The 18,210-nt window shown below is 39.9% G+C and overlaps 1 protein-coding gene across 1 annotated transcript in view; it reads right to left on the bottom strand.

The window, feature by feature from the left end:
- The window catches only part of LOC108790116 (phospholipid scramblase family member 5-like), a 133,447-nt gene that overhangs the window by 34,701 nt on the left and 80,536 nt on the right, over nucleotides 1-18,210 (bottom strand). The window contains exons 3-4 of the mRNA XM_018560319.1: nucleotides 1,928-2,097; nucleotides 1,675-1,717 (exon numbers count right to left, since the gene is read on the bottom strand). Of these exons, the coding sequence (XP_018415821.1) occupies nucleotides 1,675-1,717; nucleotides 1,928-2,097 (213 nt within the window). The remainder of the gene's footprint in view (nucleotides 1-1,674; nucleotides 1,718-1,927; nucleotides 2,098-18,210) is intronic.

Raw genomic sequence — 18,210 nt, 5'->3', positions numbered from 1 at the left:
AAGATTATCCACGTGGAGTCAGTTGCAAGCTGGGCTTGTTCTCCTGTGGGGTCCTTTAGCTATGTTGTTTAATACTTGTCTCCTACTACGACTCAAGCCTTAATTGAATTCAAGACAAAATGCCCTTTTGTTAAATCTCACTGTCATCATTCACATACATTATCTTTTTCCAATTCTTTCTAGACCTCTTGTAGCTAATTGGTGGCAGTTTTCCTGTAAATACAACTTGTACCGAGGCAGGAGTGAAAATCATGAAAAGCATCACTAAGTGTCACAGTTCCTTTTATATGCTGAAAGATGTACAGTGATCCAAAAAGCTTTAATTTGAATCCAATTTAAGATTCACGGAGAGGTAACAAGATAGAATTCATTTTAAATAGTAGGAAGTAGCATGTGTGAAATGGAGGTGGGGGTGGAAAGTATTGCAGAAATAAACGTTATCGCTACATTGATTTATAGTTTCAGCTCCAAAATCTAGGTGTTATTTTATTCCCGATGTATATTATTGTAATATTACATTCTGCTTGTCTGATTATTTACAGCTGAAATATAAGAATATACTCGTCTACACAGTCATTTATTTCATTAAAATAAAGGTAAAAATTCCTAGGGGAAGACTCATACAAATTCTGTCAAATCCATATACACATGTCGTGCTGGATTTGCCACACATTTATCATCAAAAGAACCATATTTGTAATGCAGTGATTGTGCTGCCAGTGAATTTTTCATATAGAGCATAAGCAGCAGGGGTCCGTGCACTTACTGCCCACCTGCCAAAGAGCTACCATTCTATATGCCTGTTGTTCCAATCCGTTAGTGTTAGAAGAGGAGGAAAAACCTGTTTTTGTATTTGTTTACAAAAAGTTATCTTTGCAAATGCTGATCCTGTATGCAAACACAGAATTAACTTTATGGTTAGTGGTTCTCTATACACAATCCTTGCATTTTTATTGTAGAATAACCTGGTACTCTACTAAGACTTATGTATGTCCAAAGTTAAAGGAAACCCTTTATTAGAGTATAAGGAGGCTTTCCTTATCGGCATGGTTGTTCCAGGCCAGTGACTCAAACTATTGAAACTAGAAAGAGCAAAGCAATCAGTATTTTTAGAAAGAGGTCAGCAATGGCAACCCTCTATTTCTCTTTTGGGGAATATGCAGTGAGCATTTAGCTAATGTAGGATTCATTTTATTTTACATAGTTTGAATAGCCCAGTAAGCTTTCCCATTGAAAATAAGATGTTGATAAATATCTATGGATGTTATTAAAGTTCCTACTCGCAGTATATATTCCACGACAGTCCACAGTTGATCACTTTGCACTTTATTTATGAATGTATTTGTTTATTTTAAGCTGAAGCTGATGTCTAACAGGGTTATTCACAAGAGGGTGAAGAGTTTGGAGACGGCAGGAGAAGTGAAGAATCTAGGCCAAAATAGCTGATTTGGAAAAATTCTCCAATTCAGCTCACTTCACAGTTTGGCTATGTTGTCCTAGATTGTTCACTTCTCCAAACTTTTCACCCTTGTGTGAATAATCCTGTAAAACTCGACACTGAAAACAGTAGCTATTGGCTAAAAAATCCTAGACTTTTCGTAGATCTTGTGGTCTGGCATGCCAGGTGAAATGTTATGATACTCACAGGAATTATTTCTAATTATAACTACTTACCTCCCAGCAACTCCACTTGTTGATGAATAATGATCTGTTGTACCTATAAAACCAATTAATACATTAACTTTAGATCTAATCAATGATAGTTATCTGACATAGTACATATAGTACAGCATGTGTAGTGAGACAATCTGTAAGTGTTTGGCTTATCTGTATCTACAGCAGACAGTAAGTCAAATATATGACATAAAGCATTCTAAATCCTGTATCTATTTTTACTGTTGTCTAAGGATTATAAACTTTAAATCACCTTGCTCAGGTGCTCTAGACCAGGTGGTACCAGGAACCTGGGCTCTGGAATCTTTGTATTAGGTGTTGCTTTCCATGGTGGTGGAGAATCCAGCTGCTCATTCTGATCTACATGCTGAGGTGTGCCAGGCAGATAATTTGGAAGATCTTTATCTTGATGAGAACGAGCATCTAAAAAAATACAAATCAAGTGGCTTCTTACTGAAACATTGGCATACTTGAAATATTAACTTAATAGTATGTGAAGGTTCTTATTTATCCAGGTTATGGTATGGCTATAAGCAGTTAGCCACATTCAGCTGGACTTGTTCTGTAAAGTTGAAGATGTTGTGCTGCTCATCTATACAGCATCTTCGAACCAAAGTAGCTGTTTGTATAAGCAGCAAAACATCTTTAACATTACAGAACAAGTCCAGCTGAATGTGACTGACTACTACTAGCTAAGTTCATGGTGACTAAAGAGGACACCAACTGTGGAAGCTGTTCCCAAAATGGCAAGCAGAAGGCATAGAACTACAGGATTTAATATGCATTGTACTGCACTGTGTCTCTGTGTGGAGGTTGCCATTTGGGTACAAAAGCAGAGCTTTGCCTTCTCAAAAACCACAGATCCACATAATAGATGAAGCAGGGAAATCCTTGAATTGCAGGTCCTCCAGGTGGAGAGAAAAAAAAAACTTTGCTTAAAGGGAAATATCCATTCCATTGCTAACTTCTAGAGTAGATTTCTTATTATCATTATTATTAAAGCTGAGTGCCACATATTTTTGGCACCAGTATTTCTTACTGGGTATATAAATGTAGCATTCACTTTTAACACCAGAAAACAAAATTGCATCCAAAAACTAATGGAGACTGATCTCTAACCTCCACCTAACCACAAAGCTTACTTTCACAAACTAGTTCATGAAACTAATCTTTAATCTCAGCCTAACACCTAACCCATATTTTGAACCTAGTACTAACCTTACAATGTATGTACAGTATATCCAAAACTTTTTTTTTGGGGGGGGGGGATAAAGTAGGGAAGGGTTATAACTCCTGTCAGGATACTTCTGCTGTTTTCGTCCCACTACAGAAGTTTTCCTTCCAACAGTAAGTGAGAGAAGTTCTAATCTTAGACAATTGCTTTCAGAACATTTGTCCCCATTGGAACACTTCCCTTCACCTTTTGCTCTCATGACAACTCTAAAATATAGAGTCTCCATTCACTTTATGTCTCAGTGACAAGAGGGACACAAAAAAACAACAACTTGACAGTGGGTCTAACCCTTTCCTAATCCATCCAAAACAAAATAAACTTTACCCTTACATATACAAGAAAAGCTGTTGCTATTGCTGATCTCTCCCTCTGAAAATATGAGTTGTTTGGCTGTCATGTAGACCTCTGAATTCAATACAATAGATCACTGACTTGGATCAAGTATCCAGATAAGAACCTCTGTATCCTTGTTCTAGGTCAGTGATTAAGTGCTGAAAATTGAAGATCAAGGTGACTTGAATTTTTAGAAAGAGGTCAGCAATGGCATTCCTCAGCCTTGGGTAAAATGTATTATATCATGGTGATCAATATCATGTTATCACTGCAATAAATGCTATCATGCCTAGTAACAACAATAATAAAAATCGAATCTGTAGTATCGCCTATATGTGATGTTCCAAATTATTGGTACCAAACAACCTTCCCCAAAATGTCCTCATCTAAATAAAATAATCCACACATTGTCAACAGGCTAGCAAGAATACTATCATCCACAGACAACTACGATCGGATGCCATATTTTTGGATCAGGAAATATGAACAATATTCCACTGTACAAACCCCAGAATGTGTGAATCCTACTTGTGGTTCACCAAATCCATGAGAGTTTTTAATGTCTAAAAAAACCCATTGACCTTTTGCTCATGTCTTGTTGCTCTAAGCTATTTTGCGCATAACAAACCATAGCTGACAGCACTATTATTTCCAATAAAATTGTGTTGTCGTTGTTTTTTTCTTCTCTTTATTTTAGAAGTGGAGTGTCAGTTCTGTTATCATTTGCTTCCATTACATTGCCAACAACTGCTACTTTCTACTAATCAGTATAGATAATTGCTGTACTGACATGCTTAATGTGAGTGAATGAAATGCCTTTTGTGAAGTTCTTTTTTTCCAGCTTAGCTGTTCTGAAAATGTGTGAGTTCAGTAAATGCTTTTTACTGCACATTGGCTCTTATGCGTTAATTAGACATAATGGAACGGCAAACACTTCAGTGTCTGACATCACAAGGAGTCTAGCTGCTACATATCACTTCCTCCTGCCACTGCTGCCACTGTTTCTTTCTATTGTTTACTGCCAGACCACCCTGAAAAAGTTTCCAGAACCTCTCTGAGCTTCTATTTAAATATGTATAAGTATGGTGTAAATAATTTATACACTGATCTCCAGTCCGTTCTACAGTCAGCATTGTCTCATGGCTCTATCCCTTTGTGCTATATATGAGAGGTAATTAAATGAAAGGAAATGAACTGCTCCAGAGTGCTTTAACATAAGATGTGAAGTTTAACTTTATTTATGATCTTTACACCCTTGGAAATCTCTATAACAGATCCACTTCTCTGTAGTGTGTTATTGGATATAGCAAGACAAACGTAATTTAAAATAGTTGTGCTGAGTTGTGTTATACAATATTGTACTGCAGACTTCTTTTACATTTATTAGAAGAGTATCTGTCCTCTTATTAAAAGAACGCTATAGTAAAAAACATTGTGCCCTGGTAACTGTGTGGGGTTAGAATGCAGGTAATGGCAATTTTCTTGGATAGAGTAGGAACACTAGAACCTCTATCAAGTTGTTATTGTCTGTGTTTCTGCTGAGGAGACACACCTCTATATTTGTCCTGGTAAACCAATGTTACCAAGACTAAAAGTGAAGGGAAATAAAAATTTAAGCTGACTAAGCTATGTGTTTTAGCAAATGAGGCCTACTCTAGCAAATGAGGCATTTAACCACATTGTTCTACACTGGATTGACCATGGAACAGCAACAGAAATGGACTTTCACCTGTTTTCTATGTAATGCTTTTTATGCCCTAAAAAATGCTTTAAAAAAATCAAGTACCTTAACTATTAACAAAAGTGTATGTTATTTGTGTATCACTCAGCTGTAGATCCTCAAATCATCTCTGAATTGGTGCTGACACTGTCCTTCCTTCTGGAGGGTGGCTACTTTTGTTCCCATGGTGCCTGTGTGTTTTGTAAAGTAGCCACTGCTCCAAGCTCGCTCCCGTGATGATTTACAATCTCAATACAAATTATTAAACTAAATGCGAGATTGTAGTCCATCACAGGAGCGAGCTTGGAGTGGTGGCTATTTTACAACACACAGAGGGACCACGGGGAACAAAAGCAACACCCCTCCAGAAGGAAGGCATGAATTCAGAAATTGTTTCAACTGAGTGATACACAAATAAGATACATTTTTGTTAACAGTTGAGGTACATGGATGCATTTTTAAGATTTAACTCCTGAGCTTAGTGCTACTTTAAGTTAGGGCCATTTGCTGACAAAAACGTTTCAGTGTTGCTGACATATTTTCTAGGACTGTCTGACTAAAGAGATGCAAATGTTGTTGTTTTTCATATTACAACTGGACATGGTCAGGGAAACATCAGTGGAATAGTATGAATTTATAACAAATGTTGCTAAAATATTTGGAACTGATGCAGTTTACCTGTTAGAATGTATTTTTGTTTCGCAACAAAATTGTAATTTAATTTTACTTAAAAAGGATGTTGTTTTTCCCCTACATACCGGCCTAGACAAGGCTATAAACCATCATGTACTCCCTGGGCCAAACATTAATTTTAGGACAGTGCACTTTTCTACAGCTTCTTTGAATGCTTTGAATGCCCCATAATTGGTATGCAGCCCACTGGTCAGACAATGGCCACTTTCATCTGATTGCATATTGCCTCAACCAGGTAAAAAGGAGCAGCGCCCCTTTAAAAAACTAGACTGGTATGGCATATAATTCCTTATACTATTATTCTGTTATAAGCTACTATATTGAAATTGAACACATTTAACAAATTGTAACAATACATATGCAAGTCAACAGTATATACTTTTTCACATGAATGTATGTAATAATGTCATGGAAGTTTTTTTGTTGTTCTTTACTCATGATATTAAGGACAATGACATTAGTCAGAGATGCCTAATGTCAACACTATTGACAACACTTAGAAAACTTTATTTCTTGTTGTTTGCTCTGTGTTACTGCACATAGTATATTGGCCTCTAACGTATATAAACATTGCCCAATATTTTTTAATAATACGTTTTTGCAGTGATAGTTACAGTCCACTACTACAATGCTTACATGAATTTACTTTTGTATAAATGGTTATTGATCAACTTTTTTTAAAACACAATTTTTTTAAAATACCCCTATTTCCAAAACATAGAACATGACTTCTGATTGGTGTCTCTGTGTCACTGCACATAGTACATTGGCATTATAAAAATCATGCCAACATATTTGTAATAAATATATTTTTCGGTGATACATTCAACTACTACAAAGTTGATATGACGTTACTGTTGTATAGGTGGGTATTGATCAAATTTTTTTTTTAAACACCAGGTATACACAATAAAAAAAAACTCAATAGAGAAATGTATCTGTGGCAAATATAAAACAAGTCTGCTTTTCTCTGTTGTTGTTTATTACTTTATTTAGATTTATGATATGACTGCATAATAAACAGCAGCTAAAAGTTGAGAACCTTCATTTATTGACTTACCTTGGGAGGCCATGGAAGTGCCTATGCCACCTCTTCAAAGACAGCTAGGTTAAAAGCAATAGCTTCTTCTCTGTGCTGTAAGGAAGGCAGATCTCAGCAGGTATAGCAACTTCACAGGCTTCCTACCTGGTGTTATGTTCCACAGGAACAGGTAGGGAATGACTTTTCCATCTCATGTTGCAAACTCATGTATATTGTGACTACAACTCACAGAACATGAGTCAATTAGAGGGAATATTCCCTGGAAGTATAGTGTAGAAGGCAAAACACATTGTACACACAGGAATATAAATTAGAGTGCAGAAAAATGATATTTTACTAAATGATGTAAACGTGCTGTTTTGTATATGATCTTCTGGACTCAATTATTCACTCATCCATAATAAAAGAGTTCCATGGGGTAGGAATAGGAATTACATAAACATCCCTCTTGTTCTGTTTTGCAGCCTCTGAAGTCTGAAAGCATATTTCTATGACCAGACGTTGCCTTAGTTGCCAGTCTATTTAATTATTTCTTAATTCTTCCTTTCTTCCATCCATCCTTATATTAAGGTAACTATTTTTACACATATTGTCTTTATTCAACCTCAAATACTATGTAACTATGTAACTCAGGATACTTGTACATCTATGGTTAATTATACTCTAATGCCTGCTTAGCAGCCACATGGTTCACAATCATTAAACTATAATGCATATGCTATTTGTCGTAATGATCATCACCCATGGTATTGTTTTCAGCTCTCATTGGCTTACCGTACTGAATATAACAATCATGGCAAATAATAATAATTATAAATTAGTAAATGAGACGTTCTCTCTTTCAGCATAGCCACAAAGTATACACTTTATACACATATATATAATTTCTCTTCTAATGATCTCTGAATTTTTGGGGGGATAGTGTCCACTGAAAAAAGTAGTCAACATGAATATATGATTACAACTTTGGCAGCATCCGATTAGGAATTACTAGCTGTATCAGCCAGCTGCAATGATTAGCAAGTCTGTGTCTGTGCTATCTGTCACTAGAAAACTCACAGTCATTACCTACTGTCTGTGGGTTACTAGAACACATAGGGGTTGATTTAAAAAAAAAAACCAAATAGACTGTTCACTTTGCAAGGGAAGTTTCCCCTTGCTTATTGAATATGAAGACAATCTACTTTGCAAAGAATACCCAATCATGTGGAAGTAAAAAAACCAACAAAACACTATCTTCACTTGAACATGAGTGGATGATGGAAGTCAGCAGAGCTTCACCTCATTCATTAAGTTATGGCAAAGTTGCCTTGCACAGTAAACGGCCTATTTGCCTTTAGTAAATAAATTCCATAATTTTTTTTCCCATGCCAATATGTGTTTCTAATCCCAGGAGCGCTATTGTTTACATAAAAAGAATATAAAAGAGACATTTCCGGCCCATGAGGTATAACCTGTTTATCTATCGGCTTGAACCAACAGATACCAACAGCTACTAAAATACTCATAAGATGGCAGTTCACATATATGCTTGAATGGTACAATCTCCAAGAGCATATGTGTAAACTGATTCCATATATAAAAGGTAGCAGCAACTCTCACTACACTGACTTCTATGAAGTGTTGCAACATCACACATGTGTGTCTGTCAGAAGATTCTCCACAAAGTAAATATGTGGGTCATAAGTCTTGATATATTCATACACCTGCACCCTCCCTCCTTTCACATACCATTAGACACACTATCACATTATCTTTTTTTTTTCCAAATAAAGTTTTTTATTAAGTTACAAATATAGAAGACGTCTTCACATACATTTATACAAATACACAAGTGGTTGGGGTAAGTGCCAAGGGTACAAAACTGTAGAATACTTGTGACAGAGACAGGAGAAATAGCGGCAATGCCGCTCAGCTATTGAGACAACGGTAGTACAAAAGATGACAACTACAGGGGACTGTTGTATTGTGTTGACAGGCAGGACAGCGTTTACATATTACAAGTATAGGGTCCAAACACAGGACACTGGCGTAAAGCCTTCCTCTACTCCGGTATCAGTGGAAATGTCTCCACCACTATTTGACATGACGTGTTCTCAGCAAATGAAGCTCCCGTCTCCTTTCACAAAGGTGCCGGTGGTGCCCCAGCATGTAGAGATAGGGAATGCACTCTAATTAAAAAGGTAGCCTATGATGTCCCCCTTCGGGGTATCCAAGCATGTCAAACTGCTACACCCTGCTTAACAAACTGACAGGACAAGACAATGACGGGGGACAAAGGGATACATAGGGGAGGTAGGTAGAAGGGGGGAGGGATGAGTGAGAAAGCTTTTCGGGCTAACTATCACATTATCTTACAGGTACCTACAGGCCTTAGATCTCTTGTTTTTTGCAAATGAGAAAATATCACCTTGTTTCACAGTATTGTATTAATGGTTGTATGACTATGACATTTGTCACCATTGCTTTGTCATTATGACCAGCCAGCTCACTATTTACCCTGATTGGCTGAATAGTTGACTGCTGCTGCTAGTATGTTGTGTCCTGCAGTATGTGCTCAGGACTGTCCCCCCTGCCTCAAAATATATAAGGCTAATATTTAATGTAGCTGTGCAAATGGCACACTTGAGAATCCCTGAACTCTGTACAAAGTTAAATATTTAAATTGGAGATCAGCACAATAAGTGAAATACAATGTGAAAGTAGCATGAACCCATTCAGCTGAGTTCTATAGATCCTCACTGGCAGTTGCCTGCTCTGCATGGGTACAAAAGATGATATGAGTAGTTTGGTAATGCAAATGGTCTGAATAATGCATAAAGGCAATTCTTTGGGATGGAATGCTTGGGTTATACTTACACATTTCCAAAAAGGTTACCTTCAATCTAATACTGTATTGCTTATTGTACTTTAATATAATGGATGTTTTCTAAATACAGTATGCGGGGGGTTGCTTATAATGTAAGTGTTACTTTCTGTTGATACATACATTTTCCTTAAAGAGAACTGGTCTGGAAAAGGTATCTCAAGGACTCTGAATTACCACTCCAGTTGCTATAATAATGCTTATGTAAGTCTTGTGTCTTCATGCAGAAATGTCCTCTTGACGGGGGCCGTTTTTAGAGGCAACAGAGAGGCCCGGGGGGCAACTGCCACCCTGCCCCCCGGCCCAGTCTGCCCCTGCCTCTCAGTGTCAGGTTGTATGGCCCCACTACATGGTCAATGTCCTATCTGCCACTCTTTTCATTGTGCTGGAGGGGGGTATTATTGTCAATTAAAAAAGTATTTCATTATCTTTTATGTAATCCTGGCAGGATTTACAATTGTTTCATATAATCTTGGCTGTTTTATGAATGTCTGTTGTCAGCACTGAGCTTAAAAGAGAGATAAAATGCACATGCAGCCTTACAATGCTGCTCCAGCAGGTAGTAAGCACCCAAAATAACCAAACAACCAAATAACCGGAATTAGCCGTTGCTGAGCTAAGGTTATTTTATTAGAACAATTCAGGAGTTCAGATCATTACAGATGTCTATTTGCAAGTGGGGCCCATAAAAAAAAATGCATGTGCTGTCATCAGGGGTGTTGCTAAAGTTGTAATTGGCTTGACCCACCTTAGTTGCACACTAATTCAAAGATTTAGCACTGTGTGTAGAACATTGAGTGGTGTGCATGCTGAAGATACTTGTGACATTTAAAATGCCATGGTTAAATGGCACCTAAGCTTCTAAGCTTACACATTGCAGCTAATGTTCTAGTTTGCTAAATTTGTCATGCTTCTGTGATATGCTCTGAACTCTGTGATATGCTCTAATCTTCATCAGGCACATCATTGTGCCTGATTAAGGGACCCAAAGTGGCTTTGAAAAAGTTGCTTTCTTTGTGATAACATGTAAATGCGTCATAAAAGATGATTTTGGAGACTTGATTCTGTTGTTCTGTGACATGCTGTGTCTTCTTGGATTTGAGTTTTGCCATCCACAGTCACTTCAGCACCCATCCTCAAGGGGTATACTGGCAAGGAGTGCAGTGGGATATCTATTGGGCAAAACATAAGATAGCCACACAGTTACATTCTGATTGGATTTAAAATGAATAGATTGTTAAGAAAGCCCCCTGACTTATATGTTATAAGAAGATAGCACAGATAACACACAAACAGATTGTAACCTGCCTGGCCAGCTGCAGACATTAGGTTCACTTGACAACGCTTTACCACAAATGTAAGGCCTTCTAATTTAACCATATGGCTGTAATTTTCAAATCTCATTTTACTCAGTGGAAAATAACTGTCACTTTTTCAAAAATAAGTGTACTTTTCCTGGTGTGTTAGCTTTGTGAATTTAGCTTATTGTGTAAGATATTCATAATTAGTCCCAACTTACACTAAGTGTCCCTTAGGTTAGCCAGCATTCATCCTTCTGAACTGTATTTGGTACATGTTCTATTACTGTTAGGTATATGATGTAAGTTCTACATCCGTGACAAGCAGAACCCCCAGCTTCACATGCTTACACTTGGTAGGTAGACCTGCCTGTCTGTATAATAACAGGTGTGATCTGAATCATGAAATCATGTTATGGGTAGGCAACTTGGGCACTTGGCCGTGTTTGTGGGAGGAGTTTCGAAGGCTCTCCTCCCCTTAAGAAGGGGGACACTGAGCTCCTCGTCACGTCACGGCGAAGTTGCGTCTGACCCTCCCGCCCTTCCCCAGGTTCTATCATTTCACTAGAGCGTGCCCACTTATTTGGCACGCTGACCACAAAATCATGGCACAGATCAGGTTGGTATCAGTAGGGGTCATGAAGATTCGGAAACCGAAGTAACTCTGACCACAAGTGTAATTTGTTACCAAGAGATAAAGAGCAATAAACACCTTTAAACGGTGACCACAATCCTCACTGCTCCTATACTGAAAATAGAATCGCCTGATATCTTGTAGGTGCTTTGCATGGAGTAGAACTAGACTTGCCTCATGATGGTAAAGCAGTGTAAATGTATGTGATCCATTTTCATCTTTGTCCCTTACTAGGAGAGATAGGGCACAGGCTTAGCAACACCACCAACTGCCATTCCCGATTTCCCATCTTTTAAAAATGTCATCATACTAATTCTCTAGCTTCAGTGCTTCAGGAGGACCAATTTCTCTAGACATATTTGTCTTGTGTCCATGACTCACTAAGTAGTGAGGATCAATGTAACTCTTTTCAAAAGTGGGTTGGGAGGAGCAGGTATTTCTGCAATGGAATATTCTAGTGCAGGGCTCAACATTTCCACTCGCCCCCTTTGCAATTGGCGAGTGAAAATTGCATGGGAGCGAGTGGAAATTCAGGGAGGGAACTGCTGCCGTTTCTACAGTAGCGATCGCCGCTTCAGCAGTGGCGATCGCTGTGTCAGTTCTCTCTTCTCCTCGGTCACTGCCGCTACAGAGCGGCCGAGGAAAATAACCTGTCCGTCCTCCTCCCCCTGCCACCCCCCTTCACTTACCTTTCTCCTTGCTGCTCCGTCCTCCTGGCTCCATCCTCTGCCCGGCCGTGTGGTCTGTCTCCTCACCGGCCGCGAATGCAGGGAGCAGAGCGGCAGGGTTAACAGTAACCCTGCCGCTCCGTGATAACCAGTGAGAGGGGAGAGCCATCTTCCCCCCCTCACCTGTCACAGAAGTTCTAGTGCAGTGCTGTGCTAGAGCTCCTGTATTGTAGGTGACAGGTTCAATAAAGAGAACCTGTCACCTCCAAATGCTATCACACAGGGGATGGTTAGCTCCCGTGTGATAGCGATAGAGTTAAGTGAAAAAAAATTGTTAAAAAATAATTAAATAAATACAATTTTAAAAAAGATATAAAAAATAATTAAATTTAAATAAAAAGGTGTTTAAAAAGTAAAAACATGTCACGGTCCATTTGCCATGATAATCAGTTGATTGGTAGGCTCCTTCCCTACAGGGACCCGGGCTCCACTGCATAGAAGGAGGACAGGAGCCTGCCAATCAGCTTGTTACTATTCCCTGGGTCATATTTGGCAGGTGTACAGGGACAATGAGGGCATGCTGGAACTTGTAGTTCAATTACGACATGTCCCAGCATGCTCTCATTGTACCTGTACACCCCCACATATCACGGGGAGAGGGGGGGCTCAAAAGTTTGTCCTGCCCCGGGCAGCGGTTACTCTACTGGGTCTCTGTACTGTGCATCACACCGCAGGTCTCTGTACTGTGCATCATACCGCAGGTCTCTGTACTGTGCATCACACCGCAGGACTCTGTACTGTGCATCACACCGCAGGTCTCCGTACTGTGCATCACCCCGCAGGTCTCCGTACTGTGCATCACACCGCAGGTCTCTGTACTGTGCATCACACCGCAGGTCTCTGTACTGTGCATCACACCGCAGGTCTCTGTACTGTGCATCACACCGCAGGTCTCTGTACTGTGCATCACACCGCAGGACTCTGTACTCGGCGTTGTTACTGATCTATGTACTCAGCGTCACACCGCTGACCTGACGGAGTTAAGTTAGTGGGACAACTTGTGGCGAGTAACTATTAAGGCAGGGGTAGCCAAACTTCAGCCCTTCAGCTGTGGTGAAACTACAAATCCCATGATGCATCTCTCTCCGGGAGTCATGTCTGTGGCTGTGAGAATCTTGCAATGCCTCATGGGATTTGTAGTTCCACCACAGCTGGAGGGCCAGAGTTTGGCTACCCCTGTATTAAGGCCTGGCTAGTAACTTAGGACTTGAAATTTTGAGCCCTGTTCTAGTGTATGAATAGATAAAAACAAGATTGATTACTTCAAGATAACTAACATTAACTAACTTCTCTTTGTACTTCTGATGGACAGACTGATTATACTTTTGTTCATTCGCCAATAAGAGGAAAAAATACTATACCATATAGATTAAAAGAGTGGCCCACCTAGGCCAAATGGGGAACCAGATCACCCCAGCTAAAACATCTGTGTCAGGGATACCGGCACAGGTGACCCCACACCTGCGCAGGTACTCACAAAGGCAGACCAAACACTTGTGACTACACGGACCAGGCAAGTATGGTATATATACATTTTTTAATAAACCTAGAAAACTAACAGAAACAATCCACAACAGGCAAAACCAATAATGTGACCCCAGACACCTAGAACATACAACGGGTGTAACAACACAGGAAACAGGAGACAAGATAGCATACGGGTCTCAGGGTCTCAGGGTCTCAGGGTCTCAGGGTCTCAGGGTCTCAGGGTCTCAGGGTCTCAGGGCCTCAGGGCCTCAGGGCCTCAGGGTCTCAGGGTCTCAGGGTCTCAGGGCCTCAGGGCCTCAGGGCCTCAGGGCCTCAGGGCCTCAGGGGAAGGCAACGGAATCCTGAGCCAAGCTCCAGACTGCAGGGAGGGTTTAAATACCCTCCCAGGAGCAATCGCTAATGGGCTGATTCCTTGCAGCTGGGGGACACCCACAGGTGAGCACTGGAGTTGCAGGTACCAGCACCACCCAGTGGTGGTCTGGCACCTAGCAGCCCCTGGCTGCCTGGAGAATCCTGCAGGTGAGCCCAGGAACTGCAGGGCTCAGCTCCAGCTCCACCTGGAGGTGCTCTGGATCCTAACAATCTGCAGAGCACAGAAGGAATTTAAAAATGTAAAGATTATCAGGAGATAGGTAGAGATGAATGGCCAGATATGTGAAGCTACGCTCCAGCCAAATAATGCTTTTAATATCTTGGATAAAGTGGAGAAAGATTAGAACTGACAGGTTTTTATTACTGAATAATGTGAAACCTTGCGCCACTACTCTAATCAAGTTAAGCAGCAGCTGAAATCTGTGAGGTCAGATATAACGTATGAAAATAATGGTAAAAGCCGCGCTGTGTGAATGAGACCGCAAAGTGTCAGATATAGTAGATACTGACCTTGGAGTAATGTGATACAATGTGTAAAAAGTGCAAAACAAAAAAGAAACGCATGTATATAACATGCACCTTAGTGTAAATGTAATTGCTACAAAATATCCATAATGAAAAATCAAATGCACTAAATATTAACTGTGAATCAATGTGATGCAATGTGCAAAGAATACCAACTAGAAAAACGCATGTGTGTAACTTGCACTCCAGTGAAAATAATAAATGGTTAAAAAATGTCCATGATCCTGGATCTTCAATAGTCCATTAAGTAAATAGAAGATAAAACATTGGATGTAGAATAAACTTAGTCTCCTGTGACCATCAACAGAGAACTCTTCTGGAATGCACCTCACCTTTAGCAGAGACCCACCAGAGTCTGTATGCGCTGTTCCTCTAATTCGAACCAGGTAGAGGAAGCACCTGATGCCGAATACCTCCCAGTGATTACCTCCTCTCAGGTACAGACTCTCTTGCAGTCTCAGGAATTGGAAGCAGACAGTTCATCCAAATGGCCCATGCATCAGATAAAATAAAAAGTGGAGACTCGTAGTGCAGATGGTTTTAAAGGATACTAGACTTTATTAAAAAAAAGGAATACTACTCACATATCATAGATAAAAGTGAGGTATTTGGTAAGCAGCCACAGACACTGTGTGCAAATCGCTCAGCTCCTCTACTCCACCCTACGTACGTTATGTCAAAGGGCGTGACTTCATCAGGGGTGTTATCAGGTTTTTATTACTGGCGGTGACTCCATTGTAAAAACATTCCCATACTTTGGGTCCTAATGACACCTCTGTAACACCAGGACAAAAGTTACCGGGGCCACTAGGGCGGGCTGTAATAAAAGCTTTGCACAGGTTCTACCTTTTCCAACTAGAAGATGTGTTTTTGTTGCTGTCCCTGTCCCCGTCCCCATTGGATAAATCTCCCATAGCTTCTAGTATTTCTGACACCCTATTACAAGGATAGAAAGCGGGGGGAAATCTCAACTCGGTCAGAAACATAATTAAAAAACAGATAGAGGTTTTAAACCTTCCCAACTTTTTCCAAAACAAAAAGATGAGTATTGGCTTGAGTTTGGATTTAAAAATCTTGGACCCCTTCCCTGATGTTCTTCCAGGTTCTTTGAACCCATGTTCTTTGAGCACAAGCCATCACAGACCCATCCCCTACATGATCATTATCATGCCACCTTGGATCCAAAGGAGAATGCTGTTGAGAGTGATGCCTCATTATTATGTGATGTAGCTCTCTACAGCATTCAGGACCAGTCCACTGCCAAAAAGTGAAGAGGAGGAAGAGCTCACCCATGACATCATGCAACCAGACTAAAGAATTCAAGAAAAAATATATGTATACTTTTTTTTTTTTAAGTGTGAAGATTCTACAAGGGGATGGGGGCAGGAAACAATGAGCAAATTTGAATCTCCACAGACAATCAAGTTTGTAACTGAACCATCCTTATATATGCAGCTTTGACTCAGCAGCCTAGATATTTTAAGTTTTTTGCAAAGTTTGCAGAATGTTTAATCAAAGCAGTGTTATCAAATACAAATTATACAAAATACAACAAAACAAAAAACATTCTTCGCGCTGTTAAAAGATTGTAAAACAGAATTGTGCCTTAAAATGTGTTTGTTATTGTATGTGTAGGATTTTTCATGAGCACAACATGCAAAATACTCACAGCACTGCAGGTAAGTAAATATTTGCACAGAGAAGACACTATACCATCTGTTGTGTTGAAGATATTCTTATGCTGCAATAAAGTTGGACTGCCCCGTGGATAAAATGCTTTTGTTCGCTGTGTACTTTGCTGTTGGTTGGCTTGCTCGTTCCTGCATAAGTACTGCCTGTCAAAATGATTTTCTAACGTTTACTTTTCCTATCAGAGCAGTTTAATGGGTTGGAACACACGGTTTTACTTTTTCATTTTGAAGGAGAAAATGAACAGAAATATTGTGCTAATCTAGATTTAGAGAGCTCATGGACAACACAGGTTTTCACATTACCTGTCATATTTTATGAGCCAGTTTTATTTTTCCTTTTTAGTTTAATAGCTTCTGCTTCTCTTCCCATCAAGCAAATCACTACCATAAGGCACAAATGACTGGAATCATTCCTATTGTCCCTGCCTATATTATGTATTGATCTTGCGCATTTTGTTGTTAACATGACAGTCATGACATAGGAAGTTTTCAGCTGCCATCCAAAGGCAACGAAAATGTTATGTCCACTTGCAGATTAACCTTCCCACTTTATCATAATGGCACTTTTGCAATCACAAAAATACTAATTCCCTACGTTAAAACTGTACTTTCATTCTTAAACAAGCTTAAAGGAGCAGTCCATCGAGAACTTATATTTAGATTGGGGAGGATGTTAGTAGGCTGAATCCACCAATAGTTTGTCAAAATGTTTTAGGGCCCTTAAAAGGACCTATGCCAAATTCTAAAAAGCCCTGCTGCCAGTTTCGGTAGCTTCACTGACACTTTCAGATTCAGGTAGTTTTTAATAATGCCACTTTAAGAATCTGTTGTTATGGCTGCAACAGTTTCAACCAATTTACAGATTAGAAAATTGGCAGTAATGTAGTAGACCAACTCTGATCTGGCACACAGAGAGTGGTCAGAGCAGGGCATGTATGTGCTTGGGAACTATCATGAATGTGTCAGTTTCCTGCTCGTGGTTAATTGGTTGCTAGAATCCCAGCCACATTCAGCTTCTGGCAGAAAGATTGCCCAAGATTGCCCATTTGGCAGCTGAATGTAAACAAAGGCGCTGGGGATTCAGGCTGACATCATTACTCAAATATGGCCATGACTGACATCGTCCTTAACAACCAGTGACGCTAACAGTGGGCTGAGCCGGATGGGGAACACTGAGAGCCCAGTTCCCGATTAATTCCACTCTGCTACTGATTGACAGCAGGCAGTGAGTGAATTCCATTGCCAGTAACAGGTTGGCTATTGGTTATGGAATCTGCCCACTGCCTGCTGTCAATCAGTAGCAAAGTGGACCTGATCAGGAACTAGGCTCTCAGAGTTCCCCATCAGGTTCTGCCTACCAACAGTATAAGTCCTCAACCATGGTGTGACAGGTGCCGTGGCCAGGGAGAGAGCTCAGAAATGCTGATCCTGTAATCTTTTCCAGTCTCAGCATTACTGAGCTGCATTGAGAATAAAGTGTCCGGTATGGAAACCCATGCCTCAGTGCACCTTGCACTGCAAATGGTGGTACTTACATCAAATCCTTGTACCTGTTTGTAACAGATACATAAACCTGGGGCAAGCACCAACATTTGTTGTGCAAATGCATGACAGAATTCTAAAGGATTTCGTAGTGACCCTTTATGAATTCCAGGAGATATGCTTTGAGGTGGTTTTGAGATGCTTTGATATTTCTATTTGAGATACTTTTAATACCTCAAGGAGTTGCTTCACGCTGCTTCTGAATTCCACTGAGCTGCTCTTTAGATGCAAGGACTAGCTTTAAGTCGTGTTGGAGCTGTTTTAGGTTGTTTGCATTTGCCTTTCAATTTGTGTAGGGTGAAACACAGTTTAGAAACTAACAAAAGCATATGTGCATGAGTCATACCTGCAATATTTGGACTTCTTCAAT

This window comes from Nanorana parkeri, unplaced genomic scaffold, assembly GCF_000935625.1.
Source record: "Nanorana parkeri isolate BGI_ZX_2015 unplaced genomic scaffold, ASM93562v1 scaffold449, whole genome shotgun sequence".
In the NCBI taxonomy this organism is placed as follows: Eukaryota; Metazoa; Chordata; class Amphibia; order Anura; family Dicroglossidae; genus Nanorana; species Nanorana parkeri.
This window is presented reverse-complemented; position numbering and strand designations above follow the sequence as displayed.